Source organism: Alexandromys fortis, unplaced genomic scaffold, assembly GCF_014885135.2.
Source record: "Alexandromys fortis isolate MF-2015 unplaced genomic scaffold, M_Fortis_MF-2015_v1.1 scaffold_94, whole genome shotgun sequence".
In the NCBI taxonomy this organism is placed as follows: domain Eukaryota; kingdom Metazoa; phylum Chordata; class Mammalia; order Rodentia; family Cricetidae; genus Alexandromys; species Alexandromys fortis.
Genome location: NW_026067979.1, coordinates 2851889 through 2877074, shown reverse-complemented (window position 1 = coordinate 2877074; position 25186 = coordinate 2851889). Strand labels below are relative to the sequence as shown.

At 46.4% G+C, this 25186-nt stretch overlaps 1 protein-coding gene across 8 annotated transcripts in view; it reads left to right on the top strand.

Annotated features, from left to right (window-relative positions):
* The window catches only part of Nedd4l (NEDD4 like E3 ubiquitin protein ligase), a 312296-nt gene extending 288198 nt beyond the window's left edge, over positions 1-24098 (top strand). For all 8 annotated transcript variants that reach the window (XM_050158000.1, XM_050157999.1, XM_050158004.1 and 5 more), the window contains 12 exons: positions 2134-2199; positions 3930-4159; positions 6015-6136; positions 8847-8917; positions 11563-11658; positions 12891-12964; positions 16154-16214; positions 17785-17844; positions 19170-19277; positions 20699-20795; positions 21370-21442; positions 23567-24098. In XM_050158000.1, coding sequence (XP_050013957.1) covers positions 2134-2199; positions 3930-4159; positions 6015-6136; positions 8847-8917; positions 11563-11658; positions 12891-12964; positions 16154-16214; positions 17785-17844; positions 19170-19277; positions 20699-20795; positions 21370-21442; positions 23567-23669 — 1161 coding nt within the window. In that variant the 3' untranslated portion in view covers positions 23670-24098. The remainder of the gene's footprint in view (positions 1-2133; positions 2200-3929; positions 4160-6014; positions 6137-8846; positions 8918-11562; positions 11659-12890; positions 12965-16153; positions 16215-17784; positions 17845-19169; positions 19278-20698; positions 20796-21369; positions 21443-23566) is intronic.
* Positions 24099-25186: the final 1088 nt, after the last annotated feature.

The window sequence follows — 25186 nt, the reverse complement described above, 5'->3', positions numbered from 1 at the left end:
TTCTTTTTATTTCTGTATTTCCTTTTAAATTATCCTTTCATATCTTATCATAACGATACTGCAGAACATCCTCTCTCTGATATTCTCTTCTCTCTGGTCCTAGGAGCATTCAGTCTCCTACTTGTTATGTCTAGATGTTCAAAACACTCGTGTATTGTCTGGGTGACAGTTGTGCATGCATGTGTGTGTATGTGTGAGTGTGTATGTGTGTGCTCGCGTACACCCACACAGCCACAGGCACTATTTCCCCCCCCCTTGGGAGGCTTTTAAATTCCTGGCCAGCAGTTGCAGTCACTTTCTTGGCCTGGGTTTATGCCACCTGATTAGAGTAACTGTGGCCCTCACACCCACTTGGATACAAGCATGAGGTGTGAATTTATTCTCGTCTGCTTCCTTTAGAATGTCTACATTTACATCCCTAGATAGAGATACAGTTCCTTCTAGGTTCCCTGGGCCTGAGGTTAGCTTCCCCATAGCCTTTTTAGTTCTAAGCCTAGGCTGGTCTCAAATTCATGGTCATTTGCCTCAACCTCTCAGGTGCCACCTAGCTAGGATATTGAAACTTTTGGATAGTTGTATCTGACTGAGACCTCGAGCCCACCCTCACACCCCTCCCAATGGAGTTACCTTCGCTCCATAGAGAAGGCATTCAAGTTTAGAGGAATTCTTGCCCAAGTGTCCTAGTTTCATTTCTGCTACTGTGATAAATAGCTTGACCCAAAGTCACCTAGGGAAGCTTACAATTCAGGTTATAGACTGCAACATGATTAATAAAAACCCGGAGACAGATATTGAGGTTATACCTGAAGGTCAGAAAAGCGAAACAGCCAGCCGCTGGCTCTTACCTCTACCTCAGTCTGAAATGGCGATCCTGCCTCCAGGAATCTCAGAATGAGAGTGTGTGTGAGAGCGGTCTCCTCCCGTCTTATATTCCTCTCTAGTGCTGGAATTAAAAGCATGTACCACTACTGCCCGGTTTCTATGGCAAACTAGTGTGGCTACTGGGATTACAGGTGTGTGTCACCACTGCCTGGTCTGCATGGCTGACCAGTGGGGCCGTTTTACTCTCTGATCTTCAGGCAAGCTTTATTTATTAAAATACAAATGAGGTATCACTACAACAGTCTACCAAGTGAGAACTTGAAGGCAGGCCCGCTTGCTGTTCCATACAGCATTGCTTCCAGCCACGAGAGATGCTGCATGCTGACTCACAGAGGCTCATCCTTAGCTAGCTTCCCAACACAACCCAGAATCATCTTCCCTGGGAATGGTGTTACCTACAGTGGGCTAGGCCCTCTTCTAAAAACTGACAATCAAGACGATCCCTAGGCAAACACAACCCAGATCTGATTTAGGCAATTGCTCAAGTCAGAGCCAGCCAGGACACCAAGTAAAAGACAGACCTTGTACGTCTTCAGTCTGAATCCTTTCTGAAATGCCATTGACTCAGAATTCCCACTCCTTGACACCTGCTGCCCTTTCTGCCTCCGACGTTTCTCTCTACAAGTTATTATGTTGGTTTTGTAGTGCTGGGGGTGAAGCCTAGAGCCTTGCACTTCCTAAGCGCTCTCGTTGCCGCTGAATTGGGGCCCCCATCGCTTGGTGTTTTGAGACAGCATCTTAATGTATAGTCCAGAATGGTCTTGAACTCACCATCATCCTGCCACTGTCCCCGAGTAAGGAATTCCTAACATGAGTAGCATGTGTGGCTTCCCACAAAGACTTTTCAAGTATCATTTGGAGTTGTGGGTTAAAGTACCATAGCCTATAACACTTTGGCTCCAGGAAAGACAAATGATACGATGATGAGATGATGAAAGATGCTCATATCTTGGTACCTCTGTGTGTTGCCCTGACTCATAACTCTGGCAGAATTCACGCCAAACACATACTGGTTTGTACACCGCGATCCCGAGATTCCTTGGCTATCAGTCTAGTTGTGCGGTTATCCCTCATCACTTTGAGGACTTTACCCTTTCTCGGTGGAGACATTATTATGCAGGTTTTCTGTAAAAATACAGAAAATGAGTACTTAAGGTTTGCAGTTCATGAAAGTCTGCCAGCATTGGCTCGCTGTACGTACCATTTCAGACATATGTTTACGTTATCTATGCGTTTGAAACTCTCTTGCAGGCTGTTCCTTACTCCAGAGAATTTAAGCAGAAGTATGACTACTTTAGGAAGAAATTAAAGAAACCTGTGAGTAATCAGCCCTTGGATAAGCTCTGTGTCTTACTCTGTTCCCCTCACCAACGTTACCTCATTCAAATAGCCTGTTTGTGATTTGTCTGTGGACACTTCCCTCTCTTCCCTGCCCTTTGGTCCACCAAGAGCTTCAGTATGAATTTGCTTTTTAACAGCGGTCATAAGCGAGATTAACTCAGTATCACCTAGCACATCACCTGAAGGGCAGTTGCTTATGTGAGTCATAAGAAGGCATATGATTCTTTTTTTTAAAAAAAAAAATATCTAATTTTTTAAATATTTATTTACTATGTTTACAATATTCTGTCTGTGTGTATGCCTGCAGCCCAGAAGAGGGCACCAAATCTCATTACAGATGGTTGTGAGCCACCATGTGGTTGCTGGGAATTGAACTCGGGACCTTTGAAGAGCAGGCAATGCTCTTAACCTCTGAGCCATCTCTCCAGCCCCAGGCATGTGATTCTTATGGAATAGAAAATAAGTCAAGACCAGAGAAAAGAAACCTGGGGAAACCACACTGAGGGCATCTCCTTGTAGTCAGAGGTGCAATTTTAACTCTGCAACATGGATGTTTTAACGTGAAGTTGACAACATGTAATAATACTCGGTAGTGATGAGCCCAAGGATATTCACAATTCTCACTAGCAGTGTACAACCATGAGACCCGGAAGGCTTTTCCGTTTTGCAGTCAGCATTGAGTTGGCACTGTGTTTGCTGTTGGCATGTCTTCTCACGGCCACCTTTGTGTCCTCGGTACCCATTTCCTCTCTGGTGTGGGCCTTAGTTGTGCCCTCAGTTTGCTCAGAAACTTTGCGGCTCTGGCAAGGAGAATGTGAGCCCCACCATAACTCCTCCTTTGTCCGAGGCTGCCTCCCCCAGTCTGCTCCCTCCAGCTGATGTCTAGTTCTGAGCTCTCTCCTGTGGTAGAGGGATGCTGGCAGCCTCTGAGAGCAGAGAATCCACCCTCTGTCCCACTGTTGGAGCCTCTTTGCCCTTGAAGCTCACAGTGGGGCATACAGTACTCTTACCTTGTGAGCCATCTGTGTGTCCTCCAGTGACAAGGAGCTCCAGGGCCGTTGCCCATCTAGGGCAAGACTGGCCTGGGTTTCATCCTTCCAGAACGCTGTTGGCATACCTCACTTAAGTACTGGGTATCATTCAGTCAACTTTGGATTTGGAGATGCTTCTCCCAGACTTAGTAGGACGAGGGTCCCACTCCCCTATGACACACAATAAACTTGCAGGCATCATGGCTTGCATTTCCCAGCTGCAGTCCCTACCACAGATAAGGCTAGTTCTAGCTTGCCTGGGGGTTGTTACTTAACGGTTTAATTACCTGGGATTAAGTCTGTCTTTTGATGGAACCAATATCCGGAGATGCCTGTCAGCAAAGTGCCCGTATCCACAAAGAGATAAGGATGGGTTTCAGGGCTCAGCAGATGTTCTCCCAAAGACGTGTTGCTGATTTGGCCTGAGCAGATGTGAATAGATGCTTCTGTGTGTCCCATCTTAACACAGTAAGGTTCCCATCTGTGTGAGGACAAATCCATAAAGGAGAGACTCCCTGCGGGTCCAGTCGGCACTGCGCATTTATCTAAAAGCTGTCATCGTTTCTACCCTTGTGTTATTTTCCATTATGGGAGGGTATGTGTGTGTACACGTGTACGTGTGTGTGTGCGCGCGTGTTCATACCGTATGCTCACTAGCTTCTCTTTTTCATTTAGGCTGATATTCCAAACAGGTTTGAGATGAAGCTCCACAGAAACAACATATTTGAAGAGTCCTATCGGAGGATCATGTCTGTGAAAAGGCCCGATGTCCTAAAGGCTAGACTGTGGATTGAATTCGAATCAGAGAAAGGCCTGGACTATGGGGGCGTAGCCAGGGAATGGTTCTTCTTGCTGTCCAAAGAGATGTTCAACCCCTACTATGGCCTCTTTGAGTACTCTGCCACGTAAGTACATGGACGCCATTGGCCGTGTATTGGCCCTCCCCTGCGGCTGATACAGCTTATTGAACTTAAAGTACAATTAAAAGACGACTCCCCCACGTGAGATTTCAGTCTCTCCCCACCCTAGCACCCCCACAAGTCTAAAAACAGTTCCGAGCCAACGTGGTGAGGCGCTGTACACCATGAACACCTGAAAGGGATTCTTCTCCTGTTTGGCTCGCAGAATTGAAACTGAAAATGTGTTAGGTTGTTACCAAGGGAGCAGGGTGTTTTTTATTTGTAATGCCATTCTAATTTAAGGAAGGATTTATTAGTATCAGGCTTCAGAGAGTCGCATGAACAAGGACTGTTTCTGAAGTCTTACTACTTAAAAGGCAAATATGAGGATTTTGAACACCCATGCCTGGGATATAAAAGATATTACCCTCGTTCCATAACAGAAGAACCAGGCTATGCCTTGCATTAGGGTTTCATCATTGTCTGGCAAGGGAACTGAGGCAGGACTGGGTTGTTTTCTCAGCAAACATTTGGCTCCTGTTTTCTCTGGGATGAGAATGTTCAGGAGCTTGAGGCTGATCCTAAACTCCCAGTGGAATAATTGATCTTGGCAAAGAGATGTCTATTTAGCTTTGTTCCAGTGTAGACTACAACTGATGTGGTTTCTCCTACATCTTCCTCCTCATACCTATATTATAGGGCTTATTGGCAAGGCTATCTCAGGACAACCTTCAGTTGATCTAGCCAGAAATTGCCTTGGTTGGTAGTGGTTGGTAATGAGGCTCATGAGAGAATCCGCTGTAGAAAACGTTAACACCACTGAAGTAGAAAACAAGGTAGGAAAGAAAGAAAGAAAGAAAGAAAGAAAGAAAGAAAGAAAGAAAGAAAGAAAGAAAGAAAACAGGCGCCAAGGTCCTTACCTCTCCCTACATCTCCAAGTAACTCCTAGAAAAATCAGTCTGCACTGCCTTCCTGAAAGCTCCTTGTTCTCATGATTGTGAGTCCAAAGGGGAACATGTGTCCTGGGGTTTGCATTATTAAGACTGCCGTGTTCTTCTCCCAGTGATCCTTAGATCACTTACCCAAGAGTCAGACCTATAGGGAATATCCCCAAATCAAAAAGCCTCTCAGAGGAATTAGCCTTCTTTGATCACAAAAACCACCTACAGAACTTGTGTCCCTGAGGATCTCTGCACATCCTTTTACACTGTGAGCATTCTCATCTTCTCAGGATGTCTGGTTGACCCATTTGAAACTGACGTGTGAGTGAGTGTGTGTGTGTGTGTGTGTTCGTATGTATTATTGCACATGTATGTGTGTGTATATGTGTGTATGACGGCTAAAGGGCAGCCTCAGGTATCCTCACCTTGTTTTTTAAGACAGACTCTAACTGGCCTAGAACTTGCCAATCTGCTAGGCAGCCAGAAAGCCCCCAGGGATCCATCTGTTTCAGCCTCCTAAACCCTAGGATTATAAGCATGAGTCACCACACACAGCTTTTTTAAATGTGTATTCTGGGGATCAAACTGAAGCCTGCATATTTGCAAGGCAACTACTTTATGACTGGGCTGTCGCCCTGGGCCCCTGAAGTTGGCATCTCCATAGATAAAAATTAGGCAACTGTCCACAGTTTCTGCACTTTATTAACCCAGAACTGTCACTACAGAAAGGGATGTATGACTGGTGGGTTGTATCTCCCAGCTCATACCAGTTGCCACCAAGTCCTAAAGGTTTGCAATTGCATTGTAAAATGGAGCGATGGGTGACAAAGGCAAGATCAGCTTCTTGGATTTCTTTTCTTTATTTCTTTTTTTTTCTTTTCTTTAAGTGTGATTGCACTTTTCTCTTTTCCTCCCCAAAGGGACAACTACACACTTCAGATCAATCCCAACTCAGGCCTCTGTAATGAAGATCATTTGTCCTATTTCACGTTCATTGGAAGAGTTGCTGGCTTGGCAGTGTTTCATGGGAAACTCTTAGACGGTGAGTTACTCCAAAGGCTTGTAGTAAGGCCGTGCCGCCTGCGCTTCTGCAATCCCGTGTCTTAGCCTACGTGTAGATGGTCAGTAAGAGCTTCTCTGGCCCTCTGTGATTGAGCCCAGGACCTTGCACATTCCTCAGAGCCCCAGCCTACAGTGTGTGGGCTTTCCAGCTTTCCTCTAACCATGGTCTTTTGGTACAGTTTCATGAACTGAAGACAGGGCTCTATATATACGTACTCTCCGTAAACTGAAGCACAGATCAGTCATCCCATGTGTTTTTCAGGACACCTTTCCTCTAGTGAGAGCTAGATTCAGCGACAGATGGAAAATTTAATTGAAATGTTAAATAGATGATCTAATCCATCAGTAGCCTGCCCTTGCTCCATTTGTCCCCAAATTGGTTTTTAATGATTTCAAAGTGATGTTATCACTCGACTAAGGCCTTAACCCTGGAATGTCCTCTGAAGTAGACGGAGCAAATTAACTGTGTCCTTCTGGAGAGGAAATATACAGGAACTCCAGGGCATGAGAAGTTAGGGCTCAAAGCCCCTCCCACCTGGATATACCAAAGTCTGTTATACAAGTCTCATATGGACTTAGTGGTCTCAAAATAATTACCTTAACGTGAGGGAGCACTACAGAAATCATCAGTGAGCAAAAAGTCATGAGAACTTTGAGACGTGAGGTAGAGTAGTTGAAGACAACATTCCCGTGACGGTAGAGAGGGCCATTTGCAAGGGAATTTGGCCAGATGCCTTTTTGAAGCTTGAGCTACTCCAGTAAATAATTGATGGACCCTCCAAACTTCTCTTTTAATATATTTGTACTACTAATGGCTAGCTAATTGTGACTCTCTGGTATCAGTATTTTATTTTGCAAGGGGGAAGGGACACTGTATGCATAAGGTGCATACAACTGTTTGACTCACTGCTCAAGAGTGTACAGCTGATACTTGTTTGTGTGTATTCACAGTAAGCACTTCTTTCTGGTTCTGTCCATGCGTGTATGTATACAGTAAGCACTTCTTTCTGGTTCTGTCCATGCGTGTATGTATACAGTAAGCACGTCTTTCTGGTTCTGTCCATGCGTGTATGTATACAGTAAGCACGTCTTTCTGGTTCTGTCCATGTGTGTATGTATACAGTAAGCACTTCCTTATGACTCTTCCCGTGTGTGTATGCAGCTTATTTTTTACTCCAGGTCCCTCCTTTGCTTCTGTCAGTCCGTTAACCCTCCCTACCTTCTGAGAACGTCTGCTCATTCATCTTCCACCAAGCAAGAAGACACTGTTAATTAGTGTGGGGGAATAGAGATAACTGTAAAACCCGGTCCTGGCTCCAGTGACCTCACAGTTAAGGGAGAAACAGATGATAAAGAAAGATGAATAGCAGAGGTGGCTTCCCTGCTACAGGTGGACAGGAAGCAGCAGAGAAGCCCTCTGCCTTGTTGCTGAGTGTCCTGGAAGCATTCGAAGCCAGGTTCGTTTCAGAGGAACCTGGGTTGGCCAGCACTCAGCCCTGCAGAAGGGAAAATGCAGAGAGCCAAGGGTGGATGGGGACCTGAGGTGACTAGGCTGGTTCCCACAGAGGGGTCACGCACACGTCAGTAACCCACGGGTCTTCAGTCCCGCAGCACACGAATGCCCATTGACATGGCACACTCAGCCCATCCACCTCTGTGGTCAGCGTCATGCTTTTGCCTCACTAGACATTAAAGTGTGTCTCTGTGGCCCAGGGACTACACTAACCAAAATGAAGCTGCCTATGCCGCAGGGCCTTGCAACCCCATATCTGGAGGCAAAGGTGCAGCCTTCCTGTGGATGGGCTAGGAAGGCATCTACCTGATCGGGGAGTCTTCTCTGTCATGGTTTTCTTGTGGCCTCTGCAGCCCTCATGGGCTGTTGCTCAACCCACACAGGGGCCTCGGTCACCAGCAGTGTCCTGGAGCTGGCACTGACATGCAGGTAGAGCTTGCCTGTGCTTGTTGACTCAATACTGTCCTGGGAGAGGCCGCCTTTCTGGCCCGGCCTGGGACACCGTACTCAATACTACCATAACAGCCCTCTGCTGACACCAACCTTGGTGGCATCACACACCACCTGGAACCCATTCTCGTCTGCTGCTAAACCACCTCCAAGTACAGACACTCCACTCCACTCCTTCCTAGGCTTTCTGTCCCAGTTCATTCCTGTTGCCATGATAACATATCCTTACGAAAATCAACATGGGGGCAGAGAAGTTCATAGTTTATAGATCCAAATTACAGTCAACATTTTGGAGAAGACAAGACGGGAACTTAAACAGCTGGTCACATCACATGCACGGTTAAGAGCAAAGAAAGAATAAGAGCATCTTTCTCTCTTAGTGTGATCAGGACCCCTTCCTAGGGAATGGCACCTCCTGCAATGGGCTAGATCTTCCTACAACATTCAACAGTTGAGACAGTCACTTACAGATGTGCCCACAGGCTAAACTGATCTAAGTAATTCTTCACTGATACCGTCTTCTTGGGTGATTCTGGATTGCCTCAGGTTAACAGTTAAAACGAACCAGTGTCCCCTCTCCACTTGCTCATGGGTTACTCTAAAAGATCCTTGATCATTCAGTCATGACGGCCGTTTATATGGAAAGCAGTTTATTCTTGATTTTTTTTCGCAGCTGCGTAGGCGCATCAAGGGCTGGAAACTTAACCAACCTTTTGCCATATTTCAGGGTTCTTCATTCGACCGTTCTACAAGATGATGTTGGGGAAACAGATAACTCTGAACGACATGGAGTCTGTGGTGAGTAAAGGCAGGACACGGTGTAGCCGTCATAGGCCTTGCTCGCCTTCCGGATGGGCGTTGGGAACCACGTTTACAGTCTGGGTACAGTCACTCTGTGTGAACAACAGGGGGGATTGCTCACCAAAGGTCAGTTGACCTTCCTGATTTCGATAATAAGCCACTTACGTTTGGTTTCCAAAAACTTTGGCCAATAGGTGGGTACAGCAAAGTTTCAGCTGCTTGACCAGCACATTCAAACCAAGGGACAGCTGAAACCTTGGTCTAAATAGCCTTGTTCCCCACCTAAATGTTAGAAGATTCCACCTTCTGTTTCTGCCCTCATGAAAGTGGTGGAGGCAAAGCCAAAACAGTAGTCGTCTAGACGTGGTCATCTTGATACAGAGGACTACAGAATGAGAGACTGGGGCTTGCGTAGTTAAGACGGGCCCTCCAGAGAGTGGTGTCGACATGCAGTGGTGCTGACTGCTTGCCTGGCCTGATCATGCTCGGCGCTTATGCCTTAGCTGGACTGACTATTGACTATGTTACCTGGACTGACCATGCGCAGTGCTGCTTACCTAGACTAACAATGCTCTATGCTTATGCCTTAACTAGATTGACCTTGCTCAGTGTTTATGCCTTACCTGGACTGACCATCCTTGGATATATTTATTTTAAACAAAACATGCCCTTCTTTTCAGAGTACACTTACATGTCTGGCTTTCTCTGTTTACTTATGCTCTGCCATCTGTGTGTGTTTGTGTGTGCGTGCATGTGTGTGTGTGTGTGTGTGTGTTTGCCTGTGTTTACTAGGTGCATTGTTGTCCTCACGGAAGAACTACAGCAATGTTTCTATGTGGTCACTTGAGTTAGAAAACTGCATCCCTCAGCCTTGTGGCACATGGACTGTGTTTTGTGCAGAGCCGAGAATGTGACTGATGCCCGTGGTACCACCTTGTGCTTCTGTTCATCGTCGCAGGAAAAGAGGCGACTGTTGCACTCTAGACCTGTGACATGCACAGACTGGCTGGCACCTGTAGTCTCAGTTCAGTCTCACAGCCCCTTCCAGCTTCTGCTTTAGTCCAATTTACACTTCTGTTGTGCTAGCCTGAGGAGGTTGGGAGCACAGAAGTTGCTCCCGGCCCCTTGGGGAAGGAGGTTGAGACAGAGTATCACTATGTATATGGTCTGGCTTGGTTTAGAAGATACCATCCTCCTGCCTCTACTCCAAGTTCTGGGGTTAGAGGCATGCAATACCATCCTGTCCTACAAACAAAATCCTGCTCTTAACGCCTAAGTCTGTGGTTCCTGTTGGCCATTAGTATTTGGGGTTTGGAGTAAATATTTTATCTTTAATTGTGCATATTGGGGGAGTCGCACATGCAAATGAATGCTGGTGCCCGTAGAGATCAGAGGCATCAGGTTTGCCTTGAGCTGGAGTTACAGGTGGTTGTGAGCTGCCCAGAGGTTACGTGGGAACAAATATCTTCCACAAGAGCAGTACGCACTCTTAACTGCTGAGCCATCTCTACAGCCCCGGCATGACTGTTTTAAATGTGGTGCACGTTATTTTTGGTCTCTTTTGAGCCTGTTAGCTCGTTCTCAGCGAGAGACTCTGGGCATGCGCAGAGGGGACCTGATGGTCTCACAGCTCCTATTTTCTGAAGCACGGCCCTGATTTGTGCTTAAATTAACGATCAGAGAACACCGAGAAAACAGGAAAGCACAGAACATACCCTATGTGGTGTTTAGTTAGAGCACCATCCTGCCTGGTCTCTCTCTGATAGTCTCACTCTTAGAAGACAGGAGAGCACTGTGTGCAATTCTGTGGATTTGATCCAGGTGTGGGATAGCCCCAAATGGGCTGAGTCAGGAAGAGATGTTGAAGACCACTGTGGGGCTACCAAACATGATGGGGGAGGGTGGCCTCTGAATGGTCTCACTACTTACTGCCCGCCCAATCAGGTGGCGTGAGCCATAGAGAACAGGAGGAAGTCACACATACTATCACTGCCCAGAGGTCTCGTGTTTTTTTTTTTTTTTTTTTTTTTTTTGGAAATGGGCAGGTTTTTTTTTTAATTTTATTTATTTATTTATTATATATACAATGTTCTGTCTGTATACCTGCAGGCCAGAAGAGGGCGCCAGACCTCATTACAGATGGTTGTGAGCCACCATGTGGTTGCTGGGAATTGAACTCAGGACCTTTGGAAGAGCAGGCAATGCTCTTAACCACTGAGCCATCTCTCCAGCCCGAGGTCTCGTGTTTTAAATGAGTGGGGAGATGAGGCTGGAGCGATGGCTCAGTGGTTCAGAGTGTGTGCTGCTCTCACGGAGGATGGGTTTCTAGTGTGGCTCACAACTAACTGCCTATAACTCCAGATCCATCCAGAGGCTCTGACTCCCTCTCCTGGCCCCCTCTCCTGGCCCCCTCTCCTGGCCTCCACTTGCACCTGAGCACAGGTGCGTGCACATGCAGACACGAAGTAAATCGTTAAGTAAAGAAATGAGAAGTGGTTTTGGTAGAGCAGGCCCCTTGCCACTGTGGTGAGTAGTGTCACCCTTGGGCACAGATGCATGGAATTATATTAGAATGAGTTTATCAGTAACAGGTCTGTGTTCTGAAAACAAATGCTCACTTTTCCTCTCTGTCATTCCTATAGGACAGCGAGTATTACAACTCCCTGAAATGGATCTTAGAAAATGACCCCACGGAACTTGACCTCATGTTCTGCATAGATGAAGAGAATTTCGGGCAGGTATGTGGGTCCAGCTCCCGTGGCCCTTCCACGTGTTTCTTTTGCTGTGGGCTGTAGCGCAGCATGGCTAGAACGCTAAACAGCCGCACTGACTTCCGCCTTATTATTAGCGGGAACATGTCTGATCCAGAAGAGCCTTCGTCTGCCTTCCACTCCACTTCCTCGGTGCCCAGCTGCCTGTGCGCCTGCGCTGTTTGGGGCTGCCATAGGGTGCAGTGGTGTTTGAAGAGTGGAGGAAATCCAAATAGGAGAGAGGTGGAAGTATGGGGCCATCCAGGACATACATCCACATAATACAGCTGCAGCTTACTGGGGACACTCCTTCAGCTGAGAAATTCAAAGAAATAGCAATGGCAACAACCTTGTGGATCCCACAATATACATCTTTTAGATGTATATTTTTGCCCTTTTTGGTAGTTGCGTGGTCTATTTTGATGATTACTTTATAAACTGACAATCCTGGTGTATATATGACAACCCTGGAATATACATATATACTATACACATCATACACATAACTTCTAAAAGAGAAACTGTTGCCAAAAGGAGAAAACAGACATAGATCCCAGAGCTTTCCTCTGCCCTCCTATCAAAAGCAATATATAAACTCTGCCTGGCTTTTTAAGCGAGTGTATGTCCGTCCTTCCTTCCTTCCTTCCTTCCTTCCTTCCTTCCTTCCTTCCTTCCCTCCTTCCTCCCTACCTACCTACCCACCTACTTGGTTTTTGTTGGTGATGATGTTGTTTGATTAGTTGAGTTTTGTTTTGTTTTTCAAGTCCATGTATTTTGCCTCTTACAAGAAGTTCCATTTTGTGTTCTTTATGCAGCATGATTTCTGGTGACAGGCGGAATGCTGGAGTTCCCCTCTATGGGCTTGATGGTTGATTGGCGTTTGTGAGCTTGATGCATGTTCTCCGGTGTCTGTTTTCTTCTCCTCGAACATGATTAATTTCTTGATAAATGAACACTCTCTGTTGTTGCTAATGTATGAAGAATAATTAAACCCATAAACATCCATGAACTCATTTTCCTTTAATGATAACATCTTGACATGCGTAGAGTCCTGGAACAGTCTAAAAGGCTCACTTGACACCCTCCTATACAGAGAGCCCATCGCTGGGAAATAGTTTTAAACAAACTTTGCCTCTCTTCCTTTTATAGTAAGACGTTACTCAATAATGTGTTAAATAACTTAATGTCTTTGATGGTTGTTTTTTCCTTTGTAATCACAGACCTATCAAGTGGATCTGAAGCCCAATGGGTCAGAAATAATGGTGACGAATGAAAACAAAAGAGAATATATTGAGTACGTATGCACGTATTTATTACATTATCTTTGTGTACGTGTGTGTACGTGTGTGTGTGTGTGTGTATGCATGGGGTGTGAGGTCAGTGTCATATCTGCCTCAATCACTTAAAAAAAAAAAAAAAAACGGGGTCAGTCAGTGAACCTGGAGCTCATTGGTTCAGCTGGGCAGCCTTGCCTCTGCTCCATGGGCATGCTGTCTCCACCTCCCTGCAGAAGGACACACCACTATGCCTGGCTTTGTTTGTTTGTTTTACATGGGTGCTGGGGACCAGAAGTCAGGTCCTAAAGTTTGCACAGGAAGCATTTAAACAGCTGAGCCATCTTCCCAGACCCTGTAACGTTTACTTTTAAGAAATCAAATGATTTATTTGGTTGTTGTCCTTTCCCTGAACTGCTCATGCATACTACAAATAGGAACTTGTTGTTAGTTTTTGTTTTGTTTTTGAGACGGTGTCTCTCTGTTGTGATGTGTGACTATCCTGGAATTTGCTCTGTTGACAAAGCTGGCCTTGAATTCACAGAGATCCACCTGCCTCTGCCTCCTAGTGTTGGGATTAAAGGCAGGCACCACCGTGCCTGGCTTCTCAGTTTAAATAATGGCAATTTCCTTTTTGATTGGCCTGTGAGGCAGTTGAATGCGGGAGAGATGTTTACGTTCTCTTGCCGTTTCATAGAGAGTTGCCGCGGGAAGAGAGGGTGCACATGCACAGTTTAAAAGGTTCATTTGACACCCTCCTATACAGAGAGCCCTCAAGTGCTCCTTGAGGATGGATGGCTCATCGGAAATTCAAATTCGCAGCCATGGGGATATTAGACACTAATGGGGAAGAATTAGGGGTTGAAAAAAAAAATTCTTTCTCCTCACTTGTCCATACTGGAAGTTGAGGGAAATATTGCAAACATGGGTGCATTGTTCTGATAGTTGCTATCTGACAACCCAATCTCAGCCTCATTTTGTGGAACAGATCATTGAGTCCTTCTGGAAGTTTAGCCTCTGGGTAGCACTAGACATCCCTAGCAGACAGGAGGAACTCTCGGTAGAGCGCACTACGTCTTCCTCTTCAGTGTGGCAACATGAGTCACACACAATTCTGGGATCTTTTGCAAGATGAGCTCTAGCCTAGGCTTGGGCCCAAGTGAGGGAAATGCAGGTGTTTGGGTCACAGGTCCTAGTTTCTATATGTTCGTGAGTCTGGCCCACGCTGAGCTCATTTGCTGTCTGAGCTCCCTTCCGACCAGCTGGACGTCCTCCTCTAGCCTCATTTCAAGTAGGCCAGTGGGCTTGGATCCAGAGGACGGACTGGGGTCGTCTTACATTTTAGTGCGATATAAAGAAAACCTGCTGTCTAAACAGGAGGCAAGGGAGAGCCTTGCAGGCTTTACCTGGAAGACATTGATGAAGCCTCTAGCACATGTAGGGAAGTTTTTTTTGTTGGTTTGGTTTGGGTTCCGTCACTTTCAAGTAAAAGTGCGTGGCGCTTAGTAAATAAGCCAAAAGTAAGCTACTGTGGTGTGTGCACTACCATGCACAGTGATTGGTAGGCTTGTTCTACCATGGCCAGCTTCATCAGATGCCCCCCTGGGAGACCCTCTTTGTAAAGGTCTGGCATTAAGTGGTTTTTTTTAAAAAAAAAAAAAAAATTTCTATCCCTGGTTGGCTGAGGCCTAAGGCTGTAGACATAGATCATGTGGACCAGGGTCCGGCAGGGTCTCAGCTACAGAGGATTGAAATCCCCTGCTGCTCACTGGCCCCTGCGGTGCCCTTGACACTGGAAGAATGATGCTGGGCAGTGGGTCGCAGCCTAGCCCTGTGGTACCCACAGCTGAGTGCTGTGTGCACTGCAGGATGCTGCGCTCAGGCTGTTGTCATGGTGCCGCCTGGAAGAGGAGTTCAGAGTCCACATTGCTCACACTGAACACCGTCTCAGGGACAGTTCCAAGTGGCTCACAGATTCAACCATGCACCTCTAAACTTAGTATTAAAAGTATTAGTGTGGGCCATGTAGCACACACCTTTAATCTCAGCACTGGGGAGGTGGACCCTGTCTCAAAAAAAAAATATTTTTAGGTATTATTGTATAATATATGGTATTATAAACGATTCTTAACACATGTTCATACTTAAACATACATGTGAATGGGTAGATATGTCTAATCATATCCCATGACTTTATTAGCAGATGTTTAATGTTCTAATTTATTTTTATGTGTATGAGTGTTTTGAATGTATGTCTGTGTACCATAATGTGTGGGTGGTGTCCTTGGAGAGGAGAGGAGGTTGTCAGATCCCCCTGGGATTAAATTTATAGTTACCCACACGTGAACTGCCATGTGGGTGCTGGAAATCAAACCCAGGTCTCCGGAAGAGCAGCCGGTGCTCTTAAGTGCTGAGCCATCTCTCCAGCCCACCTTTTCGTCCTTCTTTGTCAAGTCACATTTGTGCAGCTCGTGGATCCACAGGGGCTTGATGCAGTCTGGCAGACCAGTTACGCTCTTGACAGCCTCAGAGAGAGCATACATTTCTCACAAATGTTCCGGTGGCTCTTAAAGGAATGCAGGAATTCTCAGCAGATGTTCCAAAGCAAGCGCCACTCCACTTGCCCCTCTCTTCAGGATTCTCTGTTTACTCCGCTCAAGGAGCAGCAGGCCCAAGTATAAAGAAAGCAGTGACTGTAGGGTGGCAGAGGTGTTGGAGGAGGCTGCTTGGCCCGTTAGCTCTAGCTTCTTATTGACTAACTCTTACATCTTAATTTAACCCATCTCCATTCATCTGGGCATCACCATGAGGTCATGGCCTACCAGCAAAGTTTCAGCATGTCTGTCTCCAGCAACAGCTCTGTGGCTCTCCCTGACTCTGCCTCCTTTCAATGCCTATGCTTGGTCTCCTGAAAGAGCCAAAGGTCACACTGGCAGCGTGGCCCAGAAATCGGGCATTTTAAAATGGCTGTGGCTTTGTTTCTTCCTGCTACTGCTGAGTCAGGAAAACCTCTCTTAAAGGAGCTGCGGCATGCCACCTGCAAGCAAAGCCCATTTGGGAAAAAAAAAAAAATGTGGCTAAACTTTGTTTTTTAGTGTCTAGAATTCCTCTGCAAGCCCTCTCAGGTTTTAAGTGGATTTTAGTCAACCACGTTGGTGCCAGTTTGTTGCAGAGAGGGCTAACTAAGTATGTTCCTCTTTTTCTTGCAGCTTAGTCATCCAGTGGAGATTCGTGAACAGGGTCCAGAAGCAAATGAATGCCTTCTTGGAGGTAAACACGGCTACTGGGGTCAGGGTGGGGACAGAGTGCAGAAGGCCAGCACAGGTGACTCACCCTGCTGGCCGTTCCCCAAGGTGGGAATCTTCCATGATGCTCTGCCGAATTTTTTTTTAAAGCGTTCTCTTGCTTTGCCTCTCTCCCTTTTTAATGTTCTGAGTGCATTGTTGCTTGCTTGTTTGAGACAATGTCTCTATGGCACGTGCTGTCCTGGAGCTGATGGCAATCCTGCCTCAACCTCCTCGCTGCTAGGATTATACCGCCTGGCTTCCACCTATACTCCTTTGTTGGTTTGGAATTTATTTATTTGTATGTGTGCACACATGTGAGGATGAGTTGGTTGTCTCTGTCTACCTTGAAGTTCTAGCAGTACTCAGAGGAGCTGCCTGCTGCAGTTCTTCTGAAAATAGTGTCCTCTCCTTCAGGCCTTTCCCAACCCAGGCGTGCTGACTTTCCCTGCAGAGCCCTACCCTTTGTAGGACACTAAACTTACCAGATTCTCTCTGGAGTTTTTACATTGCATCCAAATACCAGCTTAGTCCCTGTGACGGAATGAGGTCACTACCTCTTCCACGAGTAGTCTACTACAGGGTACTTTCCCCAACCCCTTCAGGTGGTGGGGTTTTGTGTTTGTGTTTGTATTTTTGCCATAAAAAGTGGTTCGTGTTAGCAAAAGTGAAATTTCTTTTTAATAATATTAGTTATTTAAAAACAACAAGAAGGGCAAGTAGGATGACTCAGCGAGTAAAGGCGTTTGTTGCCTTGAAATCTGACCACCTGAGTTCAAACCCTCAGTGCACACATGCATGCACACACAATAGATAGATCAATTTTGGGGGGAAAAACCCAAACCCCATGGTGGTCGTTTCTAGGGCCCACTCTCATGGAGCAATCCTCTTAAGCTCAGTGGCCTACATGCCATAAAGACAGTCCTCCCCTGAGCAGGAAGTGCACATGTGCCAGGGCCTGGGGGACGTAAGATACGAGGGTGAATTGGCTATGGCACCATCTGCACTGTATTTAAGGAAAGTCCTGGGAAACAGATTCCCAGCCCTGCCCGGCATTCAGGATCCACGGCGTCCAGAATCTCTTCCTGGGTCACCCCCTAATTAATGACAGCCCAGGACAGAGCCTGGCTTGCTATTCTGTCAGTTCTCAGTGGCAGCTCATGCTGCTTGCTTCTCTCCTCCACCCATGCCTTCGGCTATTTTTAAATGTGTCTCTTACACGTTTATGGTCTGTGCATTTTAGGGCACACTGACTCACAAGTGTGTGTCATAACTTACTTTTGCAATCTACCTGCCTCCAGTATCGCTAGTATCACAAGGTTTCAAAAAGTGTGCAAGCACGGGAGTCCTCTATAGACTGTGTGCATTTCAGGCTCCTGTACATGACGTGCTTTTATTGGGATTGTGGTCACCGGACAGTATCACTGCTGCGTGAGCCAGCAGTAAGAAGTGACCCTTCTCTGGCTGACCACAAGCTTATTCCACCAATGAAAATGTCCTTTTTCAGAGGGGAAAAAAAAAAAACTGCTTACGATGTTTTTATCTTTTCCTTTCAGGGATTTACAGAACTTCTTCCAATTGATTTGATTAAAATCTTTGATGAAAATGAGCTGGAGGTTTGTGTTATCAATATGATATTTTATATAAAGTAGATGATTTTAAGTATCTCCTTATTTCACAAATGATGCTTTTGTATTCTCTGACACACGGCATATTGAATGCTCTGTTAGGAGGTCAGTCTTCTAATCGGGGAAGGCTAGCAATCGTAGCAGCCAAATAGATTGGTTGCCCATGACGGGGCAGTTACGGGCATTTCTAGCGGCTCTGGATACACAGCCCCGTGCAAAGAAGAGTGTGATCTCACTGGCGGAGCTGGCTCCCTGCAGCCCTCTAGGACAGTGATCTACTTGCATAACCAGGCCCACCCAGTGCCCTTTGTTGCCTTCCAGTCTTCACCGTGGTCACCCTAGAGCTGTACACCTTCTCCGCAGTCTGTCAAGGAGCCGTGACCTTGTACTTGAAGTGGCTTGTGTTGGGCCATGGGGAGGCCACCAGGTAGTGGCAGGAAGTGTCTGATTGTCCATCAGCTTCTCAGCTTTGGTGTAGATGAGGGAGAGAGCAACTTGAAAACTGAATTCACATCTCAGCTTGGGTTGTGTCGAGGCCCAGAAGGACAGAGGCTGCATCTGTCCACCGCGGTTCTCTCCAAGCCCATGTCCAGCAAAGCATGTCTCAGAGAATTTAAAGCAGAAGTCTTGAGATGAGTGTCATAGAAATTCTGTATTCAAGGCACTACAGGTCTGTAGAGGCTGTGAGACGTGAACAGCATCCAAGATGACTCAGCCAGGCTGGTCCCAAGGAGGCCTAGGAATCAGTTTTCAGGCTTTAGAAATGATTTTTCTTCCTGTTGTATTTTAGTTCTTCCTTGGGAATATCATATTCGTTGGAAACTCCTATTGTAAGAACAGACTGTAGACTAAGCATTGGCAGGGGACCAGTTCCTGCCTGGGTGCCCCCAGGATGCTGGAAGGATGAGGTCATTTGTTGTCACCTGAACTGACCCATCCTGGGGGAGATGAGTTCTTGCTGTCATGGGGACCAATTCAGATATCTGTACAAGTAGCAGCCAGACCCTGTACATCTGCTAATGCAGTACAGGAACTCTACAGCACTGTGCCTAAAGCATGCAGGCTGGAAAAATGACCCGTGTGTTCCAGTATAAAATGTCATGACCTTGCATGCAAGATGCAAGTCTTTTTATTTCTTTCTCTCTCTCTCTCTCTCTCTCTCTCTCTCTCTCTCTCTCTCTCTCTCTCTCTCTCTCTCTCTCTGCTCTCTTTCTCTCTTGAACTGCTGGCTTACCTGCTTGTCTGGTGACAAACGCCAGCGCAGAGAAGAAAGAGTTCTCCACTCACTTACATCTGGTAAATCTCCTTCCTAGTTGCTGATGTGCGGCCTGGGTGACGTTGACGTGAATGACTGGAGACAGCATTCTATTTACAAGAATGGCTACTGCCCCAATCATCCTGTCATCCAGTGGTTCTGGAAGGTAAGTAACTACAGCTCTCTCGGCCCCACCTCTGCTTCGGGCTTCTTCTCCAAATCAGGCCAAAAGTCCTAAGCACTGTGTCAGGCCTCTTGGGGGAAATCAGAACGGGAGCATCTTTGGGAATAGTCATGCCTTCAAGCTGGCTCATCATGTGTAGAAATCGTTTTCTCAACTTTTTTTTTGTTTGTTTGGTTTTTGTTTTGTTTTGTTTTTCAAGACAGTCTTACTCTGTGCACCTCTGGCTGTCCTAGAAGTTGCTCTGTGAACCAGGCTGGCCTTTGACTTGCAGAGATTGATCTGCCTGCCTCTGCTTCCCAAGTGCTGGGATTAAAGGCATGCACCACTACCACTTGGCTTCAACATTTTTTTTATTCCAGTAGCTATTTTGATTGTTATATCTTACAACCCAAGATACAAGTTAAATCTGACTTACTGTCTTGAGGGCCAATGTTTGTATTCTGTTGGGCTCGGGAAAGGCTTGGCAAAGACAGTAAACTAAACATAAAAAAAAAAAAATTAAAAGAGTATTCACATACAACAAAAGGGAATGAGCCCTGCATGGTGGGATATATCTACACTCCTAGGTCTCACTGATAAGCCCAGTACTGGGAAGGCTGAGACAGGAGAATTGGAAGCATGAAGCTGGCCTGGGATGTGCAGCCTGTTCTGGGATAGCCTGAACTGTAGTCCTGGCTGCCTCAAAACAGATTCACCTGCCTCTGCCTCCAAAGTGCTGGAATTAAAGATGTATGCCACTAAAACTGGCAGATGCTGACTTTTTTTTTTAAATGAGAAGAAATCAACCAACGAGTTTTAACTTCTGAATCTGTTATTAATATTTCAAGTACCAGTAAAAGTACAGAGAGCATCAGGATTTTCAAAGTCTAGAACTTGGCTTTGATTTTGGATTGTATTATAGAAGATCAAATCGCATGTTCAGGAAGGCTGGTTTGGTTTCTGCAGCAGTAAGGATCTGGGAGGCACACAGATTGTTTCCAAGGCCCATTTTTGCCTTGGGTTTCCTTCCATTTATCAGGTGTCATTTGGGAACTTTCTGTGGCCACATCACCTGGCTTCCCCTTGTTTTAGACACTTCTGGAACACTGCCTGGTTAGAAATGGCTTCAAGGAGACACCTGAGCTTGAGGCCATCAAAGAGTTTTCTTTTTATACCATTTATTTTGGCAGAAGAACAAAAGTGACCCCACGATGCTCTAAGATTAGAGAGGCTAGGTTGTAGCAACCATCAAAAGGGAGGCAGCGGTGCCGTTTTGCAGAGTCAGCAGTAGAGGTGGTTCCGCGGCAGTGTAAATGAGAATTTAGTCGTCTGCCTGCGTCACGGCAGGGCATGGTGCACAGTGACATCATGACAGTGTGTGCTGTGTGCTGCATGGTGACGTCATGACCTTCTGCCTCTGGCAGGCTGTGCTCCTGATGGATGCTGAGAAGCGGATCCGGCTACTACAGTTTGTCACAGGCACCTCCCGAGTACCCATGAATGGATTTGCCGAACTTTATGGTGAGTGTGGCGTGTCCCAGACTCCTCTGTCCTCCTGTGAGGACCCACACAGGCAGCATCCTGCCACCCTGGCCCCTTTCCAGACCAGTATAACTGTGTCAGTAACATAGAAACCCATGGAGATGCAGGACAAAGGGGTGGGGCAGTGTTTGTACAGAGAATCTGAAGGTGTCTCTTTTCTTCATTTCTCTTTTTCTTTTTTTTCCCCATAGTTCAAGTTTTTTGTTCAGCTTTTAAAACCAGATTTTCAGAATCACCCACATGATCGGAACTGGCCTGTTGAAGGACCCCCGCCCCCAGTCGAGAGGCCTCTTTCTAGTCTGTCCATCAAGGTTCATGGTGCATTGCTTTCCCCGGAAGTAGAGGCCGCAGCTCCTGCGCCTGTGCCACCCCTGGTCCAGTTCTGTGCTGCAGAGGAGATAGGCCAAGCAAGCACTGAGCAGTACAGACCTGGGGAGTTAGGCCCCACCCTGATGCTCACCCCTCCCCTTTCCACTAAGGACCTCCCCCACTCCCAGAACTTGGTTCTCCTACTTCAAGCCCTGTTGATGTGTCTTGTTCTTGGTTTGCCCAGGTTCCAATGGTCCTCAGCTGTTTACAATAGAGCAATGGGGCAGTCCTGAAAAACTACCCAGAGCTCACACATGGTAAGCAATACCTTCTCCTTGGGGCCCGGAGGGAGAGCTCAGTGGCGAAGGGCACTTGTTGCTCTTTGCGGAGGACTCGGGTTTGATTCCCAGTCCCGACGTGGTGGCTCACAGCCGTCTGTAACTCCAGTTCCAGAAGACTGGATTTTTCATAGAAACTAGGCACACACGTGGCACACATCTGTGGAGGCAAAACACTCAGGCACATAAACAAAGGAATCTAAGCCTGACGGCCTCGGTTGGATCACTGGGACCCTCGTGGAGAAAAACCAACTCCAGAGGATCGTCTTCTTACCTCCACATGTGTGTTAGAGTATACACACATGCACACAATAAATGTTTAAAAAAAATAAAACTAAGGACAAGATTTACCCCATAGCAGCCCCAATTTCAAAGGCCTCTATTCAGTCTGTACATGAGTGACCCGTGGGCTGTGACGTCACCAGAAGGTGTTCTCTGGCTGGAGAGGGAGGAAGACGCCTCGGGAATTAGCTCAAAGGAGTCACAAGACACCCAGCACAGACACAGACATGGCCCAGTGGGTCTTAAAGCAACATCGGCACGCTCCTTTCGGTCCAAACTTAGCTGGGGTCCCAGGTTTCTGCCTAGGCTTCTCCTTTGACTGAAGTGGGGGAGTATGGTCCTGCCTTTCACAGCACAGTGAGGGTCCAAAGCCCGTGTTTGTGTGGGCTGTCCTGAGCTGATGTGAACGCCCTCTCTCACCCACAATGCCCGTAAGAGCCTTTGTGAAGACTGGCCGTGGAGGAGCTGGCTGCTGTGGGGTAGATGCCCTTCCCTCCCCGGAAGGATATTTGTGACCACATGGAACAGCATGGTCACTGCCTGTGTGGTCCTTGCTGACATGCACGCTGATTTGAGGCTGAAATTGGCCATCCAGAGCAGGCACCGTCCACAGTTCTCAGCCTTTATCCAAGGGGAGGATGTCTGCAGAGTTCAGACAGCCTCTTTACAGGGCTCACAGCCCTTTCAAATGCTCTTGAACTGTGGTAAGACAGAGTGGATACTCAGGAAACTCTGGATGAGTTGCCCTAGCTGCCATCTTTTGAGTCTGGGCTCCCAGCCCCTTCTGTATGTCTTCTGATTTGACCTCCTGTACTCCTGTGAGGATAGTTTCTCCTTTTTACATCTGAGCAGACAGGTTCATAGAGGTGAGATGACTTAGCCAAAGTTACAAAGACGGCAGGGACAGGATTTGAGCTTGACCCGTAAACAAGTGGGCTTGACTTCTCGCAGAGGTGGACCATCTGTATCTAAACACTTCAGTCTTGAAGGGTGAGCTGTGCCAGCCCCACCCCAGCTGAAGTCTTCTGAGTTGGCTCTCTCTGAACGTCGCTGGTGGCCAACTGGATAGCAGAAGGGGCTCAACTTTCCGAAACTCAAACTTTCTGAGCTCTGCCCTGGGGTCTGGACTGTTCCTAGGAGTGGGACCTCATTGTTTAGGGATCTGCATGTGCAGAACACACAGCCTTAACCTGCTTCACACCTACAGAAGAGCCCTTGGCTCCGGCATGATGGATCAGTGATAGTGTAAGAAACAGTCCATCCAACATTCCTGAATTGTACAGGCCTCATGCTCCGTGGTTTTCTCTTCTTTTAAAAAAGTTTATTATTATTATTATTATTATTATTATTATTATTATTATTATTATTATTATTATTAAAACATGCAATGTGTGTGTGTAGGGTGGGGTACATATGGTACCAGTGTGGTCAGAGACTACTCTGATTCTCTCCATCTACCTTTATGTGGTGTCTGGACATTGAACTCAATTCACCAGGCTTAGCCCCTGTACTTACTGAACCATCTCGGCAGCCCACATTTTTAGTCTCTCTGTGGATGTTGGTGCTTTGTGTCTCCCTCCAGGCAGCAGAGGAATCATGCACAGTAGAAAGGTTGTCTTCTTTTCCCCGTTGATTGTATAACCTGTTTGGCACGGACACTTTCCTAACTAGAATTTGGCTTTGGGTAATAAAAGTGTGACTTTTTTTCTTTGTAATAATTCCCTTTCTCAAACAGCCAGTACCCATTAGCCAAAACAAGAGCATGCTACTCTGACAAGAAAAATGACGGCCACTCACTCCCATTTTCCATTCCTTTGGCAGCTTTAATCGCCTTGATTTACCTCCATACGAAACCTTTGAAGATTTGCGGGAGAAACTTCTCATGGCCGTGGAGAACGCCCAAGGCTTTGAAGGGGTGGATTAAGGCCTCCTGCGTCAGGGGCACTGCCCTTTCAGCAAGTTCTGCGTGCACTTTTGCATTTGCCTAGCAGACTTTTGCAGAGCCGGTGGCAGAAGCAGTTGCCTGACCTGGCTCTGGAGCCCAGCTTGTCCGGGCCATGCCCACGTTCCGCCAGGGAACCCAGTCCCGGCTCGAGTGCCGCCCCTTCACCACCAATTCTCAACTGGTTAGCGTGTACTCTGATTACATTTCAGGAGGACGTGTTCTATTTATGTTGTGCCTCTGCAGGCAAAGCCCTTAATAAATATTTTGCATACTTTCTAATGACAATGAATGGAATTAATCACACTACAGGTATAGTATTACAACTCATGTTTACTTTTTAAAAATGATTTAGACTGATTTTCAGATTTTATTTCATTACAATTAAAGATGTCTCATGTACTTGGAAAAGTGAGCATATTTTTTTGTATTTGAATTTCATATCAAGCTTAATGTCGGTGACATTTTTTATTTTTGAAGAACTCTGACACTCCCACCCTCTACTTTATTAGAATTGGAAGACTAAATTTTTCTCCAGAAGCATTCTACAGACCAACACGTGGAAAGAATTTCAAATAGAGCATTAAGAATAACAATTTTTTCCATGCTTAGAATGAAAATAAACTGGATATTACCCTCTTTTGTACAAACTTAGATACTAGGTACAGGCTGGAAGGACTGTAACATAGCATGATATCTTTGTGTTAACTTGAAAGGAATGACACCATTGTTCCTTAGAAGTATTGACATGTGCCATCTCACACTCAAGACAGGGTTGGACTGTCATTTTGCATCAGAAACCCTTAACCTCTCCTGTTGCTGAACAGCCTCTTCTTAACGCTATTTTCTCCTTGGTGTTTGGAGAGACATTTCCAATGGCATTGCTCGATTCAAAACTGAGGAAGCCAGAGTCAGTGGTCTTCTGTCTCTGTTGGCTAAAACAGTAGCTAATAACCCATTCTTGCTGTAACTGCGGCAATTCCAAAGGCACTTTATGCGGGTCATATCTGTTTGCTCTTTTTTTTTTCTTTTTCTTTTTTTCCTCATAATCATTACATGTGATTGTTTCTTCCTCCCTGCACACATCTGGCTGGTGCAGTATCTATCAATTGTGAATTAACTGCTCGTGAACCCAGATACAGTGCTGAGCCTCTCAACACCGGTCTTCTCCAACTGCTTTGTAATTTCTGCTCAACAGCAAGGATTTTGCCTACTCTACCCTTAGCCAAGTTGTGTGACATAATGACCTATTTTGCATGCTGCGATACTGTGTACTGCCCCCCTCCCCACCAGGGTCACATGTATTGTGTGCTAGTTTAAACGTGAGCTATAAGACCCAGTGGGGTCTACTGAGCTCGAGCGGCCTGGTTGGCAATGGTGGAGAAACGTGGGTGTCTGCAGTGTGTAAGTCTCTGTTGCAGAATTCTGTTGCATTCTGAGAAGACGCCTGAGGCAGCATGGGAGTTGAGCACCTCTGCTGTCCCTTGAACTTGTGTTGT